Here is a 23,110-nt window from a genome sequence, read left to right as displayed (position 1 = left end):
GATATAAGAGAGTCCTTCACCCTATTGGTCACCAATGTAAGGGACGACTACACTGACCACTGATATAAGCAGGTCCTTCCCCATTAGTCAACAATGTAAGGGAGCATTACACTGACCACTCATAGAAGGGGATATTTCTCCCATTGGTAACCAATGTAAAGGACTTTTTTTTTTTTTTTGAAAAGCCAGTGGAGTGCAAAACACACCCAAAAACTTCCACCTGCGCCAAAAAAAGTGCCCACACATAGAGAGTGACACACAAAAATGTGTAACGGGTGCTACACTGATCCTTCACTAGGGAAGGACCTTACCCTGATCCCCCCGGGTGTTAGGCTCCAGATGGGGACTGAGGTACTTCACCTGGGTCCATCTGGCCGAAACCAGATGGACCCCCGTCCTCTGGAAGGTCTGCCGAAACAGACCCACCCAAGTACTAGGTGGGACTCCCCTGAAGGGAGACCCCATGAGAGAGGGCGAACCAAGACAGAAGGCCTATGTCCACCCCCTCCCAAGACTTTCAGAGTAGGCCCGAGGACCCACACCCTACTCATCAGACAGTGACAAAAGGTGTATACACACCAAACAAAAAAATACAAAAAAGTGACAAACACGGGGATAAATAAAAAGAAAGTGGGGAGAAGGAAGGTGGGAGAGTGAAAAGTGACCATTGTGTAATACAGTGGCCGGCCCTCCGGCCAGGAATAAAAATTTCCCCTGGTCCTAGCCAAAAGGCTCGGCCCTAGAGGCAGGTGCGAAAAACATGTGTTGTGGTGAAGTGACCATGGTGCCATAAATCAAGTGCCTGAACACTGTGACTGTACGGCACCAATGTAAAGGACTACTACACTGACCACTTACATACTTGAAAGCTCTCCATATCTGTTTTCACCCCTAGATAATCTTCCACCATTTGATGTAGACACTGCCACTTATAGTGGGATGTGGAAGCTGACAGCCCTGGGCTAAAACATTTTTTAAAAGCATCACTGGGGCGGCCCCCTTCTCCATCGCTCCTTGTTTGACTAACAGAAGCCTCAAAACTAGCTTTTCCACACGACTGAAACCTACCAGAGTCTGGAAAGGCATTACATAAACTCCTTTTTAAGATGTCCTCAAGATATTCCATCCTCGACTCCCTCTGTGGAGACGGGATGAGTTCCAAGACTTTCCCCTTGTAACGGTGATCAAGGAGGGTTGCCAACCAATAATGATCCTTTTGCTTGATGCCACAAATTCTCGGGTCTTTTCGCAGGCTTTGAAGAATAAGGGAGCCCATGCACTGCAAGTTTGCGGAGGAACGAAAAGCAGAGTCCTCGGGGTCACTGAGGACTACAGTATCTGCCACCTACTACTCCCAAGGTTTCTGGGGACTGAAACCATCTCTTAAGTTTTGACGTATGTCTTCCTCTACTTCAATGCCTCCAAAGCTGCCAGAATCCTCCTTCTCCCTCTCCTCTTGTGTATTCTGTGGCGTCGCAAGGAAAGGAAGTCCTCCTCTTCCTCCTGCTGCTCTGCCTCGAGTGCCCTGTCCATAATGCCCCGCAAAGTATGCTCCAGCAGGAACACAAGAGGGATTGTGTCACTGAGGCATGCCTTGTCACGGCTCACCATCTTTGACGCCTCCTCAAATGGTGACAGTACAGTACATGCTTCTTTTATCAGCAGCCATTGGCATGGGGAAAAAAGCCGAGCTCCCCTGAGCCTGTCGATGTGCCATACTCACACAGGTACTCATTGATGGCCCTCTACTGCATGTGCAGCCACCGCAGCATTGCCAAAGTTTGGTTCCACCTGGTGGGCATGTCACAAATCAGGCGGTTTAAGGGCAGGTGTAATTCCCGCTGAATTTCAGCCAACCTAACACTGGCTGTGCATGACAGCCTGAATTGGCAACAGGCTTTTCTGGTTTGCTTTAGCAGATCTTCCTACCCCGGGTACCTGTTTAAGAAACGCTGCACCACCAAATTGAGGACATGTGCCAGGCATGGTACACGTGTCAACTTTCCCTGTCGAAGGGCGGACAGGAGGTTAGTGCCATTATCGCACACCACAATTCCTGGCTCAAGCTGGCGTAGCTTGAACCACCTCTGGGCCTGCCCCTGCAGAGCTGAGGGAACCTTTGCTCTGGTGTGGCTCATGTAGCCTAGACGGACAAGCTGAAGCACTGCATGGAACCTTTTAGCCTGACTCGTTAAATATCCCCTTGAACGCTTAGGGAGTGCTGGTGGTCATAGGACATTTCAACAGAGGAGGGCATGGAGGAGGAGAAGGGGGTGGAGCTGACAGATGTCACATCACCATGGGGAGGTGTCCCGGCACAACAAGCTGCAGCACTGAGCACTGTTCCACATCCTTCCTAGTTGCAAGCAGAGTTACCCAGTGTGCTGTGAAGAAAATATATCATCCCTGACCATGCCTGCTGGACCACAAGTCAGCAGTAAGGTGGACCTTGTGGCTGACTGCCTTGCCCAATGATGCCAAAACATTGCCTTCCACGTGCTGGTACAGAGCTGGAGTGGCCTTGCGTGAAAAGAAATAGCGACTGGGAACCCGCCATTGTGGTACAGCATATTCTGCAAATTCAAGGAAAGGAGGCAGAATCCACCAGGCGGAAAGGCAGCAATTTGGACAAGCTGGAATTTAGATGCTGGATATGTGGGTGGGAGGGATTGTATTTTTATTTGCACTGCAGCAGCTGTTGCAGAAAAAATGTTCCTGCTATACTCTGCAGCTGGTGGTGTGCTGCTGGCAGACGTGTTGCAAGGACCTGTGACACCCTTTGCTACACCAACATCCCTATCAGTGGAGGCTGCTGAGAGGTCATGGGATATAGCGGGGGTAGACAAGAAAGGTGAGGAGTGAGGAGAATTGTGTCCCTCGTATGTAGCTGTTAGGTGCTCTTGACAATGGGCTGAGTGGTGGGAGGTTATATGCCTTGCCAAGCATGTGGTACCCAAATGGTGTTTTTGCCACGCTTGATCTGCTTGCGGCAGAGATTGCAAAAACAAAAATGTGATCGGCTGCACATGTGCTAAAAAAGGTACAGACAGCTGAGCTGAGGGAAGTGGGCCGGGAGATAACAGCTCCACAATCTGATGGAATAGGGTGGCTGCTCTCTACTCTTCTATGATGGCGGCCTCTGGAGGACATCTTGCCTCGTTGGTGTTTTTTCTTCCCCTCACTTTCCTGCTCTATCTGGCGCCCAAGTCAGGTCATCATCATCATCGCCATCCTCGTCATCACCGGAGACAACTTGGCAATACGCTGCAGCTGGGGGAACATGACTGCCAGTACACTAGTGTTCTCCCCTCTCTGTAGGCTCATGTTCTTACCTTCCTCAACCTCAGGACAAACATCTGAATCAAGTAATGGCTGGGCATCGTCAAGGGGCAAGTGGCTGATGCTGTGTTCAAATAACTCTGCTGACTCCTCCATGCCTGGTGCTGGGGCTATGGCAGGAATAGCCTTGGAAAAGGAGGCAAAATAAGTTGCTTTAGCAGCTGCAGGGGACAGCGCACTTGTCTCTGCTTGGGTGACGGAGGATGAAGAGGATGAGGAGGATGAGGAGGATGAATGTTTAGTAAGCCAGTCCACCACCTCCTCTGCATGCTGTGGCTGGATAGCATGGGCAACATCACTAAACAGAGGAAATGATGCCCTGCCTAAGGACTGACCACCTCGTCCATCTTTGCCTGTGGACACCTACCCTGCTGGACCCCTCACAGTGTCATGGGAACATCTTCTGCCTCTCCTTGTTGACCTCCCAGACATGATGGGGGGAGGGGGGCTTATTACCAAAATTTTATAGAAACGGGGGAAACGTGTAATTGGCTGCACTTTATTCAATGAGAAGTGGTGATTGGTGCACTTTAACTTGAGGGCTGTCGCTGCCAGAAACGTAAAAAGCAGGGCATTTTTTCAGCGGGAACGCGGGGGAACGCAGTTCCGGCACCTCCAGCACTGAATGTATGTAATAGCACTGGGTTTGGGGTGTGCTGGAGGGTCTATTGATGTTGTCTGCTGGGGGATCTATTGTCACTGGTGGGGATCTGATTTTGTGTGAGGGTCTATTGTTGCTGATGGGGAATATATTGTTGCTTGGGTGGATATTTTGTTCCTGGGTGTGATATTTTGTTGTGGGTGGTTCACTGTTGCTGTAGGGAATCTATTGTTGTTGGGGTGGAGTCCATTGTTGCTGGGGGAATCTATTGTTGTGTGGGGATCTATTCCTGGGATTCTATTGTTGCTGACTGCAGGGGATTTATTTTACTGCTTTTCTTTTTATCATTAACATGTTCCATACAAATGATTTAGCACCACAAAACAATACTTGGTTCTGTATTCTCTAAAAGGGGCAGTACTGGTAGGTGGGTAAGGGGTGGAATCAAGGGACGGTGGTCAGAGGTGGGTAGGGGGCAGAGACAAGGTGGTGACTCAGACGGGGGGGGTTCCTGCACCTCTTCGCCAAGAAAAAAGTCCCGGTAAAAAGTATTTAAAAAAAATAAATAAGAGGGAAACCAACGTCACAGTCTGAAAAAAATTTCTTGAGAATAAAAACAACGGGGAAAACGGGGAGCAAAAATAAATAAATAAACACGCAGCAACCAAAAATAAAATGGTATACACAACTAAATGTTATGCAATGTTGTGTTAAACACTGCACTACACTAACACACACACTACACTGACACACACACACTACACTAACACACACACTACACAGACACTACACTAACACACACACTACACTGAAACACACACACACACTACACTAACACACACACTACACAGACACTACACTAACACACACACTACACTGAAACACACACACACACTACACAGACACTACACTAACACACACACTACACTAACACACACACACTACACTACACTAATACTACACACTATACTAACACACTACACTAACACACACACTACACTGACACACACACACTACACTAACACACACACTACACAGACACTAAACTAACACACACACTACACTGACACACACACACTACACTAACACACACACACACTACACTAACACACACACTACACTAACACACACACACACTACACTAACACACACACTACACAGACACTACACTAACACACACACTACACTGAAACACACACACTACACTGAAACACACACACTACACAGACACTACACTAACACACACACTACACTGACACACACACACTACACTAACACATACACTACACAGACACTACACTGACACACACCCACACTACACTAACACACACACTACACTAACACACACACTACACGGACACTACACTAACACACACACTACACTAACACACACACTACACTAACACACACACTACACGGACACTACACTAACACACACACTACACTAACACACACACTACACTAACACACACACTACACTAACACACACACTATACTGACACTACACTGACACACACACACTACACTAACACTACACTAACACACACACTACACTAATACTACACACTATACTAACACACTACACTAACACACACACACTATACTGACACACTACACTGACACACTATACTAACACACACACTATACTAACTTTTTTTTAGCAACTTTATTACAGTGGAAAGAAGACAGACAAATGGAAGGTAACATGGTATCCTCGGGAAGGTGAAAGGTGGACATAGACTATGGAAGGAAGGAGGATGGGCTGTAAATTGATCATGTTCTTGAGAAGAATAAGAAAAGGCGATTGGCCACCAACTCAGATACCTTCTCAGGTTGAGACAACAGTAACAAGGAAGGCTGCCTTATGTGCTGGGGTCGTAGAAGGAACCTTGTGCAATGGTTTGAAGAAAGGATACCGAAGTGCTGATAACACATAGAGCCATGGGACAATGTGACTGATGCCTATAAGAAAGATGTGACCCAAGTAAGGGTTTCCAAGCATCCTTGAAATATTGCAGGGGCCAACAGCTGGCCCTCAATGTTGTTAAGTGGCAGGCACTGATCAATGCCATATTACATTCAGACAATGTAACTGACACCCTGAATAAAGCTGTGACTCAGAAAGTGGGTTGTAAGACACGATCTTTGAAGTGAGGTGTAAAGCAATCAAAAAGTCCTTAAGATACACCTGTTCAGGTTGAGACAATGGCAAGAAAGGCTTCGTTCTGGGCTAGGATCATAGGGCTCCATTCACAAAGTGGTATCTTACTGCATCTGAGTATGCGGGCATCGTGATTGATGATGGATCTACACCCGGGGGACTTTTATTTATTTTTGTTTTTTTAATTTTGGACTTGTCAAAAACTGCCTCCTATGTTTACACTACACTTTTTTGGGGGTGAATAGGTAAAAGTAACATGTACCCCATACTCATTCACATAGGGGGGAGGAGGGGGCAGGATCTGGGACTTACAGATTCTGATAAGCCCCCCACCAACAGGCCAGGGTTGTGGGGAAGAGACCCTTGTTCCCATCAATATGGGGACAGGGTGCTTTGGGAGGGGCAGAGCCCCCCATCTCCAAAGCACCCCAGATGTTGAGGGCATGTGGTCTGGGTTGGTTCAGGAGGGGGGAGCATGCTCGCCCCCCCCTCTCCTGTCCTGCCGGGCTGCATGCTCAGATAAGGATCTGGTATGGATTTTAGGGGGGCCCCACGGCATTTAAAAAAAAACAATTGGCATGGTGATTCCCATCAAAATCCATACCAGACCTGAAGGGACTTTTTTTTCCTTAATTATTAATTGCCGGCAATTCTTTTTTTTTACATTCAGCTGTCAGCCACATCTAATCACTCATCGGTTGTTAAGGATGCAGCAGCCGCCGGAAGATCTGCTTCTGTGAATGGAGCCCATAGAGAGAATGTCACACATTGGTTTGAGGGACAGATACTGAGATACTGACAGCACCAGAATAATGCCTGAGACACACCATGAGAATATCGGACGAATTATCTTTTTTTTTTGCATGCTAGTCTCATATCGAAAGTGAATAGGTTACCAGGAGAGATTCTGCTGGAGACACCAAATGTAAGTAGGAACTATACTGGGGTCACCTGATGTAAGGAGCGAGTCTACTGGGGGCACCTGATGTAAGGAGACATGCTGGTAGGTTAACCAGATCCTGTCTACATAAAATTGGCCCTTGTATGTGTATGTGTACGTGTTTGTAAGCGCGTCAAGATCCTACGGGGTAAATGACCACTCTATATCAAGAGGCAACTCAACTTAAGGAGAGACTTTGCTGGGGGGCACCTGATGTAAGGAGGGACTCTACTGGGGACACTTGATGTAAGGAGGGACTCCGCTGGGGACATCTGATGTAAGGAGAGACTCCGCTGGGGGCATCTGATGTAAGGAGCGACTCCGCTGGGGCACCTAATGTAAGGAGGGACTCTACTGGGGCACCTAATGTAAGGAGGGACTCTGCTGGTGACACCTGATGTAAGGAGGGACTCTGCTGGGGGCACCTGATGTAAGGAGAGACTCTGCTTGGGACACCTGATGTAAGGAGAGACTCTGCTGGGGATACTCGATATAAGTAGGAACTATACTAGGGTCGCCTGATGTAAGGACTGACTCTGCTGGGGGCACCTGATGTAAGGAAAGACTCTGCTGGGGGCACCTGATGTAAGGAAAGACTCTGCTGGGGGCACCTGATGTAAGGAAAGACTCTGCTGGGGACACCTGATGTAAGTAGGAACTATACTGGGGTCACCTGATGTAAGGAGGGACTCTACTGGGGGCACCTGATGTAAGGAGGAACTATACTGGGGTCACCTGATGTAAGGAGAGACACTGCTGGGGGCACCTGATGTAAGGAGAGACACTGCTGGGGGCACCTGATGTAAGGAGAGACTCTGCTGGGGGCACCTGATGTAAGGAGGTACTCCGCTGGGGACACCTGATATAAGGAGGTACTCCGCTGGGGACACCTGATATAAGGAGGGACTCTGCTGGGGGCACATGATGTATGTAAGGACGCTGCTGGGGGCACTTGATGTAAGGAGAGACTCTGCTGGGGGCACCTGATGTAAAGGAGAGACTCTGCTGGGGGCGCCTGATGTAAGAAGGGACTCTACTGGGGGCACCTGATGTAAGGAGGAACTATACTGGGGGAACCTGATGTAAGGAGGAACTATACTGGGGACACCTGATGTAAGGAGGGACTCTGCTGGTGGCACCTGATGTAAGGAGGAACTCTACTGGGAGAACCTTTAAGCCACACCCCCTTAAAGCCACGCCCAATATGTAGTTTAAACCACATTTTTTTTACTTCATCGGGATGTACTGCACTGTTGGTTCTCACCTGCTGCTGTTTCTTCTCATTCTCTTTGTTGGGATCCTTTCATCTTCTGAACCACAGCTCTCCACTGGTTCATATTCAGAATCCCAATCTGACAGTGAGAGCTCCTCCCAGCTACTCTCACCTGTCATGATCAGAATCTGAAACCCCCCCCCTCACTTCTGTACATTTTTTCAGACATGGCGTTCAGGCTTTTGCTGGCTCTGGTGACACTGTACTGGTGTGAAGGTGCTCAGGAACACGGCTGCTGGTGTGTACTGGTCCAACACTGGTACAGATATTGCTGGCTGCACTGGTCACATGGTACTGGTATGTCAGTGACACTGGTACAGATATTGATGGGGCCCTGTACCCCGATCTGTGATTGGCGGTGTCCAAGACACACAACGATCACAGGTCGCACCGCTGCACGCCCCCGAGGGGTACAGTGGGAGGATGTACGGGTACGTTCCCCTAAATAGACAAAGCTCCCATCCAACTGTATATGTATAATGGCTGGGCGGGAGGTGGTTCAATAAACATCTCCTGCCATTTAGGGGTCTATTCAGAAATAATTTGCACAGTAATTTGCCTGGGTAAAGTGCATGTACATTCCTTCTCTGGGTATCGGGGTAAAAAATGAATGTTATTCGGCTATTTGCTGAGCTTTTCATATGTTTTCCATTGATTTAAAATGAAAAATACCACATTTGGCCACTAGTTGGCCCTATTCCCCATACTTAGCGCCACCTAATGACCAAATTTAGAATTTTTCTTTCTAAATCAATGGTTGGTATAATATTGTTGACTTTATTCACTCACGTTCTTCGAAGTCTTCTGTACTCATAAGTGTATGATCTCAGTTATTTGTATGAAATCACGTCTGATGGAGGAAACTAAGGGGTCTACTTTATAGAATATTAGTTGATGATTGTGACAAACATTTGCCCAGCCGTGAAAAATTCTGTCCATTTTATAATGAACACAGTGATTTCCTATGATCCTCAGCTCCATCTAGTGTTTATAATGCAGTATTTTTTCCTGAAATACCTTCAACAGTAAAACTAGTGCAACACCGCATTATGGCCACAAGATGGAGCCAATGATCATAGGAAATCATCATAAGAAATCAAATATGGACAAAATTCATCACAGTTGGGTGAATGTACATCATATTTCTTCAAGGAGTTTTAAAAAACAGACCTGTAAGTGTTTGTGAAATCTTCCACCACAAAATGTCCCCAGCCAATGGGGGTAATGACTCCATTTTTATTTTAAAAGGCCTAGAAGACCGCCTTTTAAGTGGTGGGGTTAACGTGTTTCGTCCTGGAAGACGTTTCGAGAAAACAGATCTCTTGAAAGAGTTTACACCACAAAATGTACTCAGCCAATGAGAGGTAATGACTCCATTTTTATTTTTCTACTGCCATCAATGGCCAACACGGTACAACACTTCATCCATGTCTTTGGTGATCTCTGATCTCCTTATCAACTGTTTCTTCCATGATGAAGATCAGCCATGGAGTATATCTGAGGTGTATATCAGGAGGTGCTTCTTCCCCACATGTCCAGCAACATTCATATACAAGACATTTCCCGCACTCACTAATACACCTCGAGGGTTGTGTGGGACCCCTGATGTACAGGAAGATAGGACTTCAGTGAGGAACAATTCCCTCACTCTCCCCTGTGTGCAGTTTCTTATGTTTGTAAAGATTGCACTTCACTGAAAAACATTTCCCACACTGAGGACAGAAATACGGCTTCTCACCCGTGTGAGATCTCTGATGTGTGGAAAGATTGGACTTGTTGGAAAAACATTTACCGCACTCGAGACAGGAATACGGCTTCTCACCTGTGTGAGATTTCTGATGTAAAGAAAAACTGGGCTTGTTTGAAAAACATTTACCACACTCGGGACAGGAATACGGCTTCTCCCCCGTGTGTAATCTCTGATGTGAGTTAAGACTAGAATTGTGTGAAAAACATTTCCCGCACTCAGTACAGGAAAACGGCTTTTTACCCGTGTGAGATCTCTGATGGCGGTAAAGACTGGACTTCTCTTGAAAACATTTCCCGCACTCAGGACAGGAATATGGTTTCTCCCCCGTGTGAGACCTCTGATGGGTGTACAGGATGGACTCCAGTAAAAAACATTTCCCGCACTCAGTACATGAATACGGCTTCTCACCCTTGTGATATCTCTGATGACGGTAAAGAGTGGCCTTCTGTGAAAAACATTTCCCACACTCAGTACAGGAATACGGCTTCTCCCCCGTGTGAGTTCTCTGATGTAAGTTAAAATGGGACTTCTGTGAAAAACATTTCCCGCACTCAGGACAGGAATACGGCTTCTCACCCTTATGAGATCTCTGATGACGGTAAAGAGTGGACTTCTGTGAAAAACATTTCCCGCACTCAGTACAGGAATATGGCTTCTCACCCTTGTGAGATCTCTGATGACGGTAAAGAGTGGACTTCTGTGAAAAAAACTTCCCGCACTCAGGACAGGGAAACCTCTTATCTGTTGGAAGGGCAGCACCGTCCCTCACAGTCTGAGGTTCCTCAGGATAAGAGGAATACGATGGTCCGGCACCGTCCCTCACAGTCTGAGGTTCCTCAGGATAAGAGGAATACGATGGTCCGGCACCGTCCCTCACAGTCTGAGGTTCCTCAGGATAAGAGGAATACGATGGTCCGGCACCGTCCCGCACAGTCTGAGGTTCCTCGGGATAAGAGGAATACGATGGTCCGGCACCGTCCCGCACAGTCTGAGGTTCCTCAGGATAAGAGGAATACGATGGTCCATCTACACTGTGTGGTGCCGGATGGACATTTGAGGTAGTCGGGTTTTCTCCTGGACTATACTGTGTGATGTCCTCATCTTCTACTTTACAGTCTGGAGACAAAGTGAGACAATCCTCTGAGGTTTTCCTCATCTCCCGTCCATCTACTAAAATAGAAATACAAAGATTATTACTAGACATGAGCAGATTGGTTCCCCTAAACCAGGACTCCGCCCACATCAGGCAGCTTTGTCTCTGAGGATCTTACAATTCCCCCCTCAAGGTAACTAGTAAATGGGTCCTCTGATCTCCTACCAGATCATTTCTTTATTCATGGACCTTAGTCAGAGAGTGAGGAAACAACGAGAACTGTCTTTTACAGGAGTGACAGTGATGAGGGGATTATAGGACGAGTGTCAGGACTATGTAATGTACAACATAGAGTATATAGTGCAGGGGTCAGCAGTATGCACCGTACAATACACAGATCAGCCATGAAATCATGACCATCCACCTAATATTGAGTAGGTCCCCCTTTTGCCAAGATCCAAAAACACATCCCCCAGGTGCCTAGGCTGAGCAATGCCTAAACCAAAAATCATAATTTTCCTGCCAGCACAGAGAAGGAAGATTATCTGAGAGAAATACAGGAATACAGGACGGGGAACACAGCTCAGGAAAGTGACCAGGGGATTACAGGCTGATATCACCCAGTCCCCGCCCTACTCTGGACCAATCAGTGAGCAGTATGGGTGGAGGAATGTATTTATTGTTAATGACCCACCTGTGCTGATCTCTGTAGGAGTGTCCTCCTCTATAAATGTCCCCGTTATTCCATCCTCCTCCATAGACTGCTGATCATCCCTCACATACCTCTCTTCTTCTTCTGATTTAACCTCAAATTCTATATCGATTGGATCTCCACTCTAAACCAACAGAATGAGAGGGAATATCATCTGTAAAATATAAGCTTTATTATTGTGACATCACAAAAGAATTCCACACATCATCTCCATGAGTTCATGTTCTAGATTCTCCGTCCCACCAACCTTGTAACAGTGAGGGATGGTGTGATCTTCCTGTGTGGAATCCCGGGAATACAGAGGACGGGGACATCTTTCTGGTGGGTTCCTGGTATTAGGTGGCTCCATCATATCCTTGTGTCCTTCTGAAAACTCCTCCATCACTCCATACTCCTCATCCTCCTCTTTATACTCTTCTTTAACATCAATCGTATCATCCCCGAGGTTTCCACTCTGAATATATAATAAAACATTCATTGTAACAAACATGTTGTGTATAAATCATAACTACCAATAATTGTCAATCATCTACCTGATGATGGTGAGGGATGATGTGACCTTCCTGTGTGGAATCCCGGGAATACAGAGGATGAGGACATCTCTCTGGTGGGTTCCCATTACTGGATCCATCTGTAGGAAACACACACACTGACTGAATACATTGTTTCAATGTTGTGACAGACTCACCTGGGACAGAGGCTTTTGGAGGGGACTGAATGCTAGCCTCTTGCCTACCGACTATGGGCCCTGGCATTTGAGGGAGCTACAAGCATTTAGGAAGATATTCTGTTATGTAATGCAGAAGGACATTATTAAGGAGGCCATGATGGTCTCTGCCCCACTCTGGTGGTTGGCATTTTGTCTCATTTTGTTGTGTACTATTTGCTGTGATCGTTTGGGGTGGGGCTCTATTCCAATGTTCTATTGTGTCTGTCTGCCTTGGATATTATGGGATGTGTATGTAGATTAGCGGTGAGATTGGTGGGGCAAATTCCTCCAACAGCTCTCACTGCTGATTGGACAGTCTACCCTGCCCGGAATGTAAAGGGGGTGGGGGGGGATATTCCAGAGTATTACCTGTGTTTTCAATAAACAGTCCATGTCCAGCAACCAAACGAGTATTGCCTTGTTTGTTGTTATTAGCGGTTGGAATATCTGATATCTATATTCAGACTTGGAGAAGGCGGTATATGACGAAAGCACACAAGCGGAGTGTGGGACATTTCGTTTAAAATTTGTGTTTATCAGATGATGGGGGATCTAGGTGGACCCTCCGTACTGCTCTCTCCTTTACAATAAAGTCTCCTCTTACCCGGTGATGTGAGGGGCGGCTGATTGTCCATCATGACGTCCTTGTAGAGATCCTTGTGTCCTTCTAAATACTCCCACTCCTCCATGGAGAAATAGACAGTGACATCCTGACACCTTATAGGAACCTGACACACACAATGATACAGTCACCATCCAGACACATCCCTTGTCTGTTACTGGAAATGTCCCAGAATTCCCAGAATCCTCCTCACCTCTCCTGTCAGCAGATGGACCATCATGGTGGTCAGTTCCAGGATCTTCTGCTCTTTGTTCCTCTCAGGTAAGGGAGAAGGAGGGGGAGGCACCATGGTGGTGCTCTGGGTCCTGCTCCATCCTCCTGAGATTGGCTCCCCACTAGACTTCTTCACTACAACATAATCCTACAGATCAGGAGAAAGATAAACCGATATCAATCATCTAAATGTCTACAATAAGAACATCGACTACTGACCAGACTAGATAAGAGTGATGTCATGTGACCTCCCAGAATCCTCCTCACCTCTCCGGTCAGGTCTGTGTTTTATTAATAGAGATAAGAGTGATGTCATGTGACCTCCCAGAATCCTCCTCACCTCTCCGGTCAGGTCTGTGTTTTATTAATAGAGATAAGAGTGATGTCATGTGACCTCCCAGAATCCTCCTCACCTCTCCGGTCAGGTCTGTGTATTATTAATAGAGATAAGAGTGATGTCATGTGACCTCCCAGAATCCTCCTCACCTCTCTGGTCAGGTCTGTGTTTTATTAATAGAGATAAGAGTGATGTCATGTGACCTCCCAGAATCCCCCTCACCTCTCCGGTCAGGTCTGTGTTTTATTAATAGAGATAAGAGTGATGTCATGTGACCTCCCAGAATCCTCCTCACCTCTCCGGTCAGGTCTGTGTTTTATTAATAGAGATAAGAGTGATGTCATGTGACCTCCCAGAATCCCCCTCACCTCTCCGGTCAGATCTGTGTTTTATTAATAGAGATAAGAGTGATGTCATGTGACCTCCCAGAATCCTCCTCACCTCTCCGGTCAGGTCTGTGTTTTATTAATAGAGATAAGAGTGATGTCATGTGACCTCCCAGAATCCTCCTCACCTCTCCGGTCAGGTCTGTGTTTTATTAATAGAGATAAGAGTGATGTCATGTGACCTCCCAGAATCCTCCTCACCTCTCCGGTCAGCAGGTAGATGATCTCCAGGGTGAGGTTTAGTATCTTCTCAGTCATGTGACTCCGGTCCTCCTCCATCCTCATCTATACAGGTCTCCTTGTAGACGGATAACTTTGGGAAATGAAAGAATTATTTGGATGGTATTGGTCACACAATAATAGGAGCTAAAAATATTAGGAGCCATTTTTTTGTATCTAATAAATCTTACGGGTGTAACATGTTCCCCAAGGTAAATTTATCCTTTAACCCTTTCTCAGGCAGTGGGGGAGATGACGTGAATATTACAGTCGGAATTATGTTTATTTGTCTTTTTTTCTTGCTGATCTGAAAATGATCCGATCCCTGATCTCTGATCCGAGGTACAATCTGAGTGAGTTTGTTGATCCGTTGCACCACTACCAAAACCTGATATATTTTGTAAAGCAGACACCCTAGAGAATAAAATAGTGGTTGCTCCAAATTTTTTTGTCACGCAATATTACCGCAAAGGTCTAGGTCAGTAAAAAAAACACAATGACAGTTAATTTTAGGGCACAAAATCGCAATAAATTACCAATTTCTTTGGCAAAATATAAAAGATGAGGTTGCACTGAGTAAATAGATACCAAACATGTCAAACCTTAGGTTTGTGTGCGCCTGTGAAATGGCGACAAACTTCAGTACCCGAAATTTAATATATATATATATCTGCTTTGAAAGTCCCCTATAGGTCATCAGTTATTGTTACGGTGATATGTAACATGTGTAGCGCAGTCAGCCTTATCAGGCGTAGACGCCCCGCTGCACGCGTTTAGGTTTGTACGCGTGTATATGTGGTGGCGCGGGGGGGTCCTCAATTTTTTTTGGGGGGGGGGGAACTGTCAATGAGCACCTGGAAGTCACGTCATACATGTCACTTCCAGGTCAGCAACAAGAAGGGGAGGAGGGAGAACGCACCTCTTAGAGGACCCGGGACTAGAGATGGGCTGAATGACCCCCCCCCCCCCCCCAGTTCGGTTCGCATCAGAACTTTCGAACATTGGGAAAGTTCGGAAGCGAATAACGAACCCTATTGAAGTCTATGGGACCCAAACTGGAAAAATCAAAAGTGCCCATTTTGAAGGCTTATATGCAAGTAATTGGGCAAACAAAGATTATGGGGGTCCGGGTACAGCCCCCGGGTGGGGGGGGACATGTATGAATGAAAAAAAGGTTTGTAAAAAAACGTAATTTAAAAAAAAAAAAATTTTTATTGAAGATGATTTGTATAAGTACAGAACATAGAAGAAACAAAATGTTACCCCAGCTCCACTGCCAATATGAAAGTCCACGAGCTGTGATCCGGTGCTCTAGCCAGGACGTTCAGGCCCCAAATACAATACTTGAATCAAAAAGGGCTGGCAACTCGGGTGCTCTTGAATAAAAGTCCTTTATTGGTTACATGGGTACACGAGTACAGGCCATAACTGACGCATTTCGGCTAAGAAGCCTTCAAAGCATGAAGGCTTCTTAGCCGAAACGCGTCAGAGTATAGCCTGTACCCATGTAACCAATAAAGGACTTTTATTCAAGAGCATCCGAGTTGCCAGCCCTTTTTGATTCAAGTACAGAACATAGCCTTTGGGCATTCCCCGCTAACAAATACAGATAACACAAACTGCTAAATAATACAACTTATCAAATACAAAGAACAAAACATTCCATACACTGCGCTCGGCCGTTCTAATAATTTATTTTGAGGATTAATGAATTACAAGGAGATTCCTGCTCCCTCTCAACCAACAGAGTGATATATCAGTAAAACATTTACTCATAGTTGGATTTATACCCGATCGAATGAAGCGTGAGTCACTGCAAAGGAGTAAAACCGTACATATCTTATGCCGTGTACACACGGGCGGACTTTTTGACCGGACTGGTCCGACGGACAATCCGAGCGTGTGTGGGCTTCATCGGACCTTCAGCTGACTTTTCCAGCCGAAAATCTGATGGACTTTAGATCTGGAACATGCTTCAAATCTTTACGTCGTAACTCCGCCGGATCCAGAAGTCCGCTCATCTGTATGGTAGACCGACGGACGAAAACCGACGTTAGGGCAGCTATTGGCAAGTGGCTATCAACTTCCTTATTTTAGTCCGGTCGTACGTCATCACGTACGAATCCGTCGGACTTTGGTGTGATCCAGGGGCGGACTGAGCATTCGGGCACTCGGGCACTGTGTACGCTGCATATCAGGGGTGAATAGATTCAGTCCATGGACTCCTTTTTTTTTTAACCATAGTTATTTATTGATTTTTACAATGGACAGTACAAGGCTGGTTGCAGTTCGTACATCATATTACGTATACAAAATGTTGACAAAAGAGGAATGAAGTGAGCAGGCTCTCGGTGAAATGTCAGTAACTGACACAAAGATCGGTGGCAATTGTTGGCACTGGTGGGCACTTAATTGTAATGAGGGCACCGATGATCAGTGCCCTGATTACATACCTAGCTGTCCCCCTGTGAGGAGAGAGCCGCTGATCGGCTCTCCTCTGTCAGTGTGAGTGTCGAGAGCCGTACCGCCCAGCCGTCATTTGACGGCGGGACGGCGAGCGGTTAACCACTTAAGGACCAGCCTCGTTTTGGATTTTAGGTGTTTACATGTTTAAAACTGTTTTTTTTTTTTTACTAGAAAATTACTTAGAACCCCCAAACATTATATATTGTTTTTTTTTCTAACACCCTAGAGAATAAAATGGTGGTCAATGCAATACTTTTTTTCGCACCGTATTTGCACAGCGGTCTTATAAGCGCACTTTTTTGGGGAAAAATTCACCTTTTTGAATAAAAAAAATAAGACAACAGTAAAGTTAGCCCAATTATTTTTTATATTGTGAAAGTAAGTAAGTAAATTGATACCCAACACGTCACGCTTCAAAACTGCGCCCCGCTCGTGGAATGGTGACAAACTTTTACCAATAAAAATCTCCATAGGCAACGTTTAAAAAATTCTACAGGTTGCATGGTTTGAGTTACAGGGGAGGTCTAGGGCTAGAATTATTGCTCTCGCTCTACCGGTCACGGTGATACCTCACATGTGTGGTTTGACCACCGTTTTCATATGCGGGCGCTACTAACGTATGCGTTCGCTTCTGCGCGCGAGCTCGTCGGGACGGGGGGCTTTGAAAAAAAAATGTTTTCTTATTTATTTTACTTTATTTTATTTATTTTTTCATTGTTTTTTTTTTTTTAAATGATCACTTTTATTCCTATTACAAGGAATGTAAAGATCCCTGGTAATAGAAAAAAGTATGACAGGTCCTCTTAAATATGAGATCTGGGGTCAAAAATTCCTCAGATCTCACATTTGGACTTAAATAAATAAAAAAAAAAAAAAAAATTGTAATTTGAAAAAATGACAACAAAAAAAATGCCTTTAAGACGTATGGACGGAGCTGATGTTATGACGTCGCTTCCGCCCTCCTATGGTATGGAGACGGGTGGGGGCCATCTTTCCCTCACTCATCTCCATACCACGGACATGACAGGTCCCGATCGCCTCAGCCACTACCGACGGCTCAGGTAAGCGGCGGAGGGAGAGCGGCGAGAGGGGGGTGGCACCTCTACCGCCACCGATAACAGTGATCTCCCGGCGAATCCCCCGCAGAGACCACCATTATCGGAAACACGACCGGCTCCTGAAAAGATGGATACCCCGGTTGTGGCAGCAGCTGCTTCCGTTACCGAGATATCCACCTTCAAAGTGCCGACGTATATGCACAGGAGTCGGTCGGTAAGTGGCTAAACTCTCCTGTATCTTCCCGACTATAGAAGGTAAACTAACAGGTCTATAGTTACTTGGTAAAGACTTTGAATCAAATGTGCAATAACACACAGAAATGTACGGAGGTAAACTTGCAGTAACGCACAGAAATATACAACGTTAAACTTGCAGTAACGTTCTGAAATATACGGCGTTAAACTTGCAGTAACGCACAGAAATATACAACGTTAAACTTGCAGTAACGCACAGAAATATACAGCATTAAACTGGCAGTAACGCTCTGAAATATACAGCGTTAAATTGGCAGTAACGCACAGAAATATACAATGTTAAACTTGCAGTAACGCTCTGAAATATACGGCATTAACTTGCAGTAACCCACAGAAATATACAGCGTTAAACTTGCAGTAACGCACAGAAATATACAACGTTAAACTTGCAGTAACGCACAGAAATATACAGCGTTAAACTTGCAGTAACGCACAGAAATATACAGCGTTAAACTGGCAGTAACGCTCTGAAATATACAGCGTTAAACTGGCAGTAACGCACAGAAATATACGTTAAACTTGCAGTAACGCTCTGAAATACACAATGTTAAACTTGCAGTAACGCACAGAAATATACAGCGTTAAACTGGCAGTAACGCTCTGAAATATACGGCGTTAAACTTGCACGAACGGACAGAAAAATACTGCAGCAAACCTGCCCTGACAAAATAAGCTGACACTAATGTAAAAATGAATGGTCACTACACTCACACTGATGGATATTCACACTAAACTGATATTCTACACTGACAATAGAATCAGAATAGCACACTAACTGTCTAGTAGCACTGAACAGAGCCCTGTTCTATCTCTCTCCATGCCGATATCACACTGCAAATGGCTGCTATTGAAAGAATACTTTTATAGTGTGGGGACTAAGAGCAATGAGCCATGATTGGATGGATTCATCATGACAGCGTCCAATCATGGCTTTGACAGTGCTTTGTGCCCTGATTGGGCAAAGCTTTCATTGCTTCAGCCAATCAGGGATACCAATGCACTGTGTGGTGGCTCAGTGCATTGTGGTCATTCGGCGGGCCGAACAAACGGTCAAACACCCCGACAATTCAGGTGTCCGTCGAATGGACGAACAACTAATGTTCAGCCCGAACTCATGTTCACCCATCCCTACTCGGGACCCTCTTGGCCTGCCGGATCAGAAATTCCCTTTCCTCTGTTGGGTGTGTTTGGTTTCTGAACTGGATTTTATTAGTATTAGATCTGCAGACAAGAAATGATAAATACAATCCTTTTGTTGACTTGTTTGCTCTGAGGCAGTGCTGTGAGGTCAATGGAGGGTCATCATGATGTCCAGGAAGGGGAACTTCCTACACAAATGGACTCAGCTCTAGGTGGGTCTGCTATATGGTCTCTCTCGCTATCCTTGTAACCGCAGGTGCAATGACCAGCTCGTTACCTGAAGACTAGGATGCACATGAATTCCAAATTTAAATTTTACAAAGTGCAGCCATCCAGAGTTTTTGTGCATCCTAAGAGGAACTTGCTGACTTTTGGCCCAGAGTTGTCTGCTGATCAGGATAATTGCCAGAACTCCGGCTGCAAGGCTCCAATCACCGGCAGCCTGCTGACTGACAGGAGTGATGTCACTCTCTGCAGTAAGAGAAGGGATTGGATTGGATAATATGAGGATGCTGCTGGTAGAGAGCTGTGGGGGAGGAGCATGTTCTCTTCCCTCCAATGGCAGCCCAGTGTGGGTAGGAGGAGGGCATCGGGGGGGAGTTCCCTTGGTTGCCAAGTATACTGTAGTATCCAGGACATTGTACAGGGTGGTGGTGGGTTCCTGGGGCTCTGAATTCAACACCAAGCACTGCCAGAGCCTGTGTCATTGGAAGGAATAGGACTGCCCCCTGTATGCATAGCACTGAACCCTGACCATCCATTAGGCAATGCTGTACAAACAGACCTCCTCTAGGTACATGTGACCAGCAAGGGGTGAAGGACTGCCCTTCTTCATTCCACTTGGTATCTTGGAAAATTTTATTTGACCAGTGAGATGGTAAGAAGGTGAAGGTTGCCTCCATTTCCCTACAGGAGTTCTGTAAGGAGGTCTGAAAAGTAAGTAGACCAAAAGCTCCCCTCCCTACCATACAGTCCCCCTGAGTCCTACAGTCTCCTCTTCCCTCAGAGCCCTATTGCCCATCAACCCGATCAAGGGTCCAGAGTCCTTCAACTCCACTACCCCCTCAGGGGCCCCAAAATCCTCTAGCCTCAGTACCCCCTGAGATGTTCCTCAGCTCCTCTACTTCCCTTAGTATTTTCCTCCCTCTGACACCAGTGATGGAACATATTCTTCATGGCAGGCTGGGGAATGTTTTCTTCCTCCTGACCAGTAATGTAAGGGTCTCTATGCTCCATACTCCTGACCCCGGGACTCCATCATTGTGCTGGCTGCATAGTGTAATGATTTTCAATTGGCTGCCTGTGTAGTGTAAAAATTGTCCTTTGTAGGCCATGTATGGTCAGGATGGTCATTGTCTTGTCTATTTATTGTCAGTGCTGTTTGTTTAGAGGAATATATTACTAGAATTTATCTCCAAAATGAGGAGAATGTCCCGGCCCGTAAGTGGGGGATTGTTCTGCCCCTGAAGGGGTTAATGTAGGTCTCCACACTATATATGTGTGTATCATCATCTGCTGGAGATAAAAGACATCACAGTGACTATGGAGGAAGAGGACGGACATGACGGGGGGTTACTGGGTGTAAATAGAAAATAAGATCTTATTACCTCCTCTACTGCCCCTTCCAGCAAAATCTCCTCTTTTTCCTCCCGACTCGCCTCTCACCCGGAACTTCCTGTCTGTACCTGACATCACTTCCTGTCTCTATGGTAGAAGTGAGAAGCTCGCCACCTTGTGGAGCTCAGAGGAACTGCAGCCCCCCGAGAAACGTCTCGTAGTGTGAACACGGCCTTGTGCTGTGTGTATGTACTGTATATCATGGGCGTCCACAGAACTTTTTTCGGGGGGGGCATCATTTTAGGGTCACCCATGTGCCGCCCCTTTTCGACAATGTCATTATCACATTGTCATGGTCAGAGACAGCAGGCGTAGTACAGTCCCTAGGATAAGTAATGGATAATGGCCGACAGACCCTCTTACCAGACCCAGCGAAACTACAGCAGTGATCCCTCCGGCTGGACGATCGCTCACTCTGGGTTCCCCGGGGCGATTATGGTTAGTAGTGTAGCATATCTGTACCCTGGCAGTGGCTCAGTCTTTCTCTCTCTGGTGGCGCTGGGCAGCGTGGATCTCTCTGGTGGTGCTGGGTAGCGTGGCTCTCTCTCTGGCGCTGGGTAGCGTGGCTCTCTCTCTCTGGCGCTGGGTAGCGTGGCTCTCTTTCTCTCTGGCGGCACTGGGTAGCATGGCTCTCTCTCTCTGGTGGCACTGGGTAGAATGGCTCTCTCTCTGGCGCTGTGTATCGTGGCTCTCTCTCTGGCACTGGGTAGCGTGGCTCTCTCTCTCTGGCGGCACTGGGTAGAATGTCTCTCTCTCTGGCGCTGTGTATCGTGGCTCTCTCTCTGGCACTGGGTAGCATGGCTCTCTCTCTCTGGCGGCACTGGGTAGCATGGCTCTCTCTCTCTGGTGGCACTGGGTAGAATGGCTCTCTCTCTGGCACTCTGTATCGTGGCTCTCTCTCTGGCACTGGGTAGCATGGCTCTCTCTCTCTCTCTGGCGGCACTGGGTAGAATGGCTCTCTCTCTGGCGCTGTGTATCGTGGCTCTCTCTCTGGCACTGGGTAGCATGGCTCTCTCTCTCTGGCGGCACTGGGTAGAATGGCTCTCTCTCTGGCGTTGTGTATCGTGGTTCTCTCTCTGGCGCTGGGTAGCGTGGCTCTCGCTCTCTGGCGGCACTGGGTAGCATGGCTCTCTCTCTCTCTCTGGCGGCACTGGGTAGCAAAGGCACTCTTCTTTTGGCCAATCATGGCTCTCACAGCACTTCATGCTGTGATTGACAAAAGCATGCAGGTCAGGTGCATGCTTTGGCCAATCAGCAGCCCTCAATGCACTGCCATCTCGCAGTGCATTATTGGGCGCACCGCGGCGAGCGAACTTGCTACGAGTGATCCCATATGTTTGTTTGTTCTACGAACAAACGAACACCCGATGTTCGAGTCAAACTTACTTTCGACTCGAACATCGGGACTATCCCTAATTGTGACAAACATTTGCTTAGCCATGACAAATTCTGGTCATGTTATAATGAACACAGTGATTTCCTATGTGTCAGAAACCATGAAATCAGACAAAGACAGAAGTACAGTTAAATCACACTAGTTAATAAATAAAAGTTTATAGAACAAATATAGTCAAAACATAGCCAATAGTTTGGTAACTGGAATGGATAGTCAACCAAGCCAGAAGGTCAGGGATCAGTATAGTGAAATAGCAAGCAGGATCTAGAGCCAGAAGGGATGTCAGCCGAGCAAGTCTTTAAACCGGAATGCAGGAGATAGTCTCTGTGATGTTGACCAAGGCGAAGGCAGAGATCCTCTGGGCTGGACGGCTTAAGTAGGCAGGACTGACGAGCAGGATATCATCAACAGCTGAGTAACTGTGGAGAGATGGGAGCTGGCAATTAGCTGACAGCTGAGCGGCCAGCTCAGAAAAGGAAGGGCTGAGCCCAGCCCTGATAGTACCCCCCACCTCAATGACCCCTCCCCCTCAAAGGACCAACAGGTTTGAGGGGGAGGTTGTGAGATGACAGCCAGACCCTGTCCCCAACCAGGTAGGAAGGCGCAGGCAGGCGTCTGCGGTCTTCATGGAGTCTGTACCTATTATTAGCATGTCGCAAAGCCTCCTGGACTTGTGCCCAAGTGGAATGAAGACCACGGAGATGCTCCTCTAAAGCAGGAATACTCTGCGGAACAAATGAGTCAGGCAACATGGAAGGTTGGAAACCATAATTCGCCATAAACGGGGAAAATCGGGAAGCTGAATTCAAGGCACTCTTGCGGG

At 46.7% G+C, this 23,110-nt stretch overlaps 1 protein-coding gene and 1 long non-coding RNA gene across 2 annotated transcripts in view; both read right to left on the bottom strand.

Moving 5' to 3' along the window:
* LOC141106834 (uncharacterized) overlaps positions 1-23,110 on the bottom strand; it is a 159,667-nt gene that overhangs the window by 10,080 nt on the left and 126,477 nt on the right. Inside the window, 1 exon segment of the mRNA XM_073597763.1 lies at positions 9,943-11,322. Within this exon segment, the coding sequence (XP_073453864.1) occupies positions 9,943-11,322 (1,380 nt within the window).
* LOC141105025 (uncharacterized) lies at positions 13,493-20,933 on the bottom strand. Its single transcript, XR_012235528.1, has 3 exons — positions 20,882-20,933; positions 14,338-14,449; positions 13,493-13,561 (listed from the first exon to the last, which is right to left on the bottom strand). It is a non-coding gene; the product is annotated as an uncharacterized lncRNA (long non-coding RNA).

Source organism: Aquarana catesbeiana, linkage group LG08 (genome assembly GCF_042186555.1).
Source record: "Aquarana catesbeiana isolate 2022-GZ linkage group LG08, ASM4218655v1, whole genome shotgun sequence".
Taxonomy (NCBI): Eukaryota; Metazoa; Chordata; class Amphibia; order Anura; family Ranidae; genus Aquarana; species Aquarana catesbeiana.
Note: the sequence above shows the minus strand (reverse complement) of the source record. Positions and strands in the feature narration are given on the sequence as shown.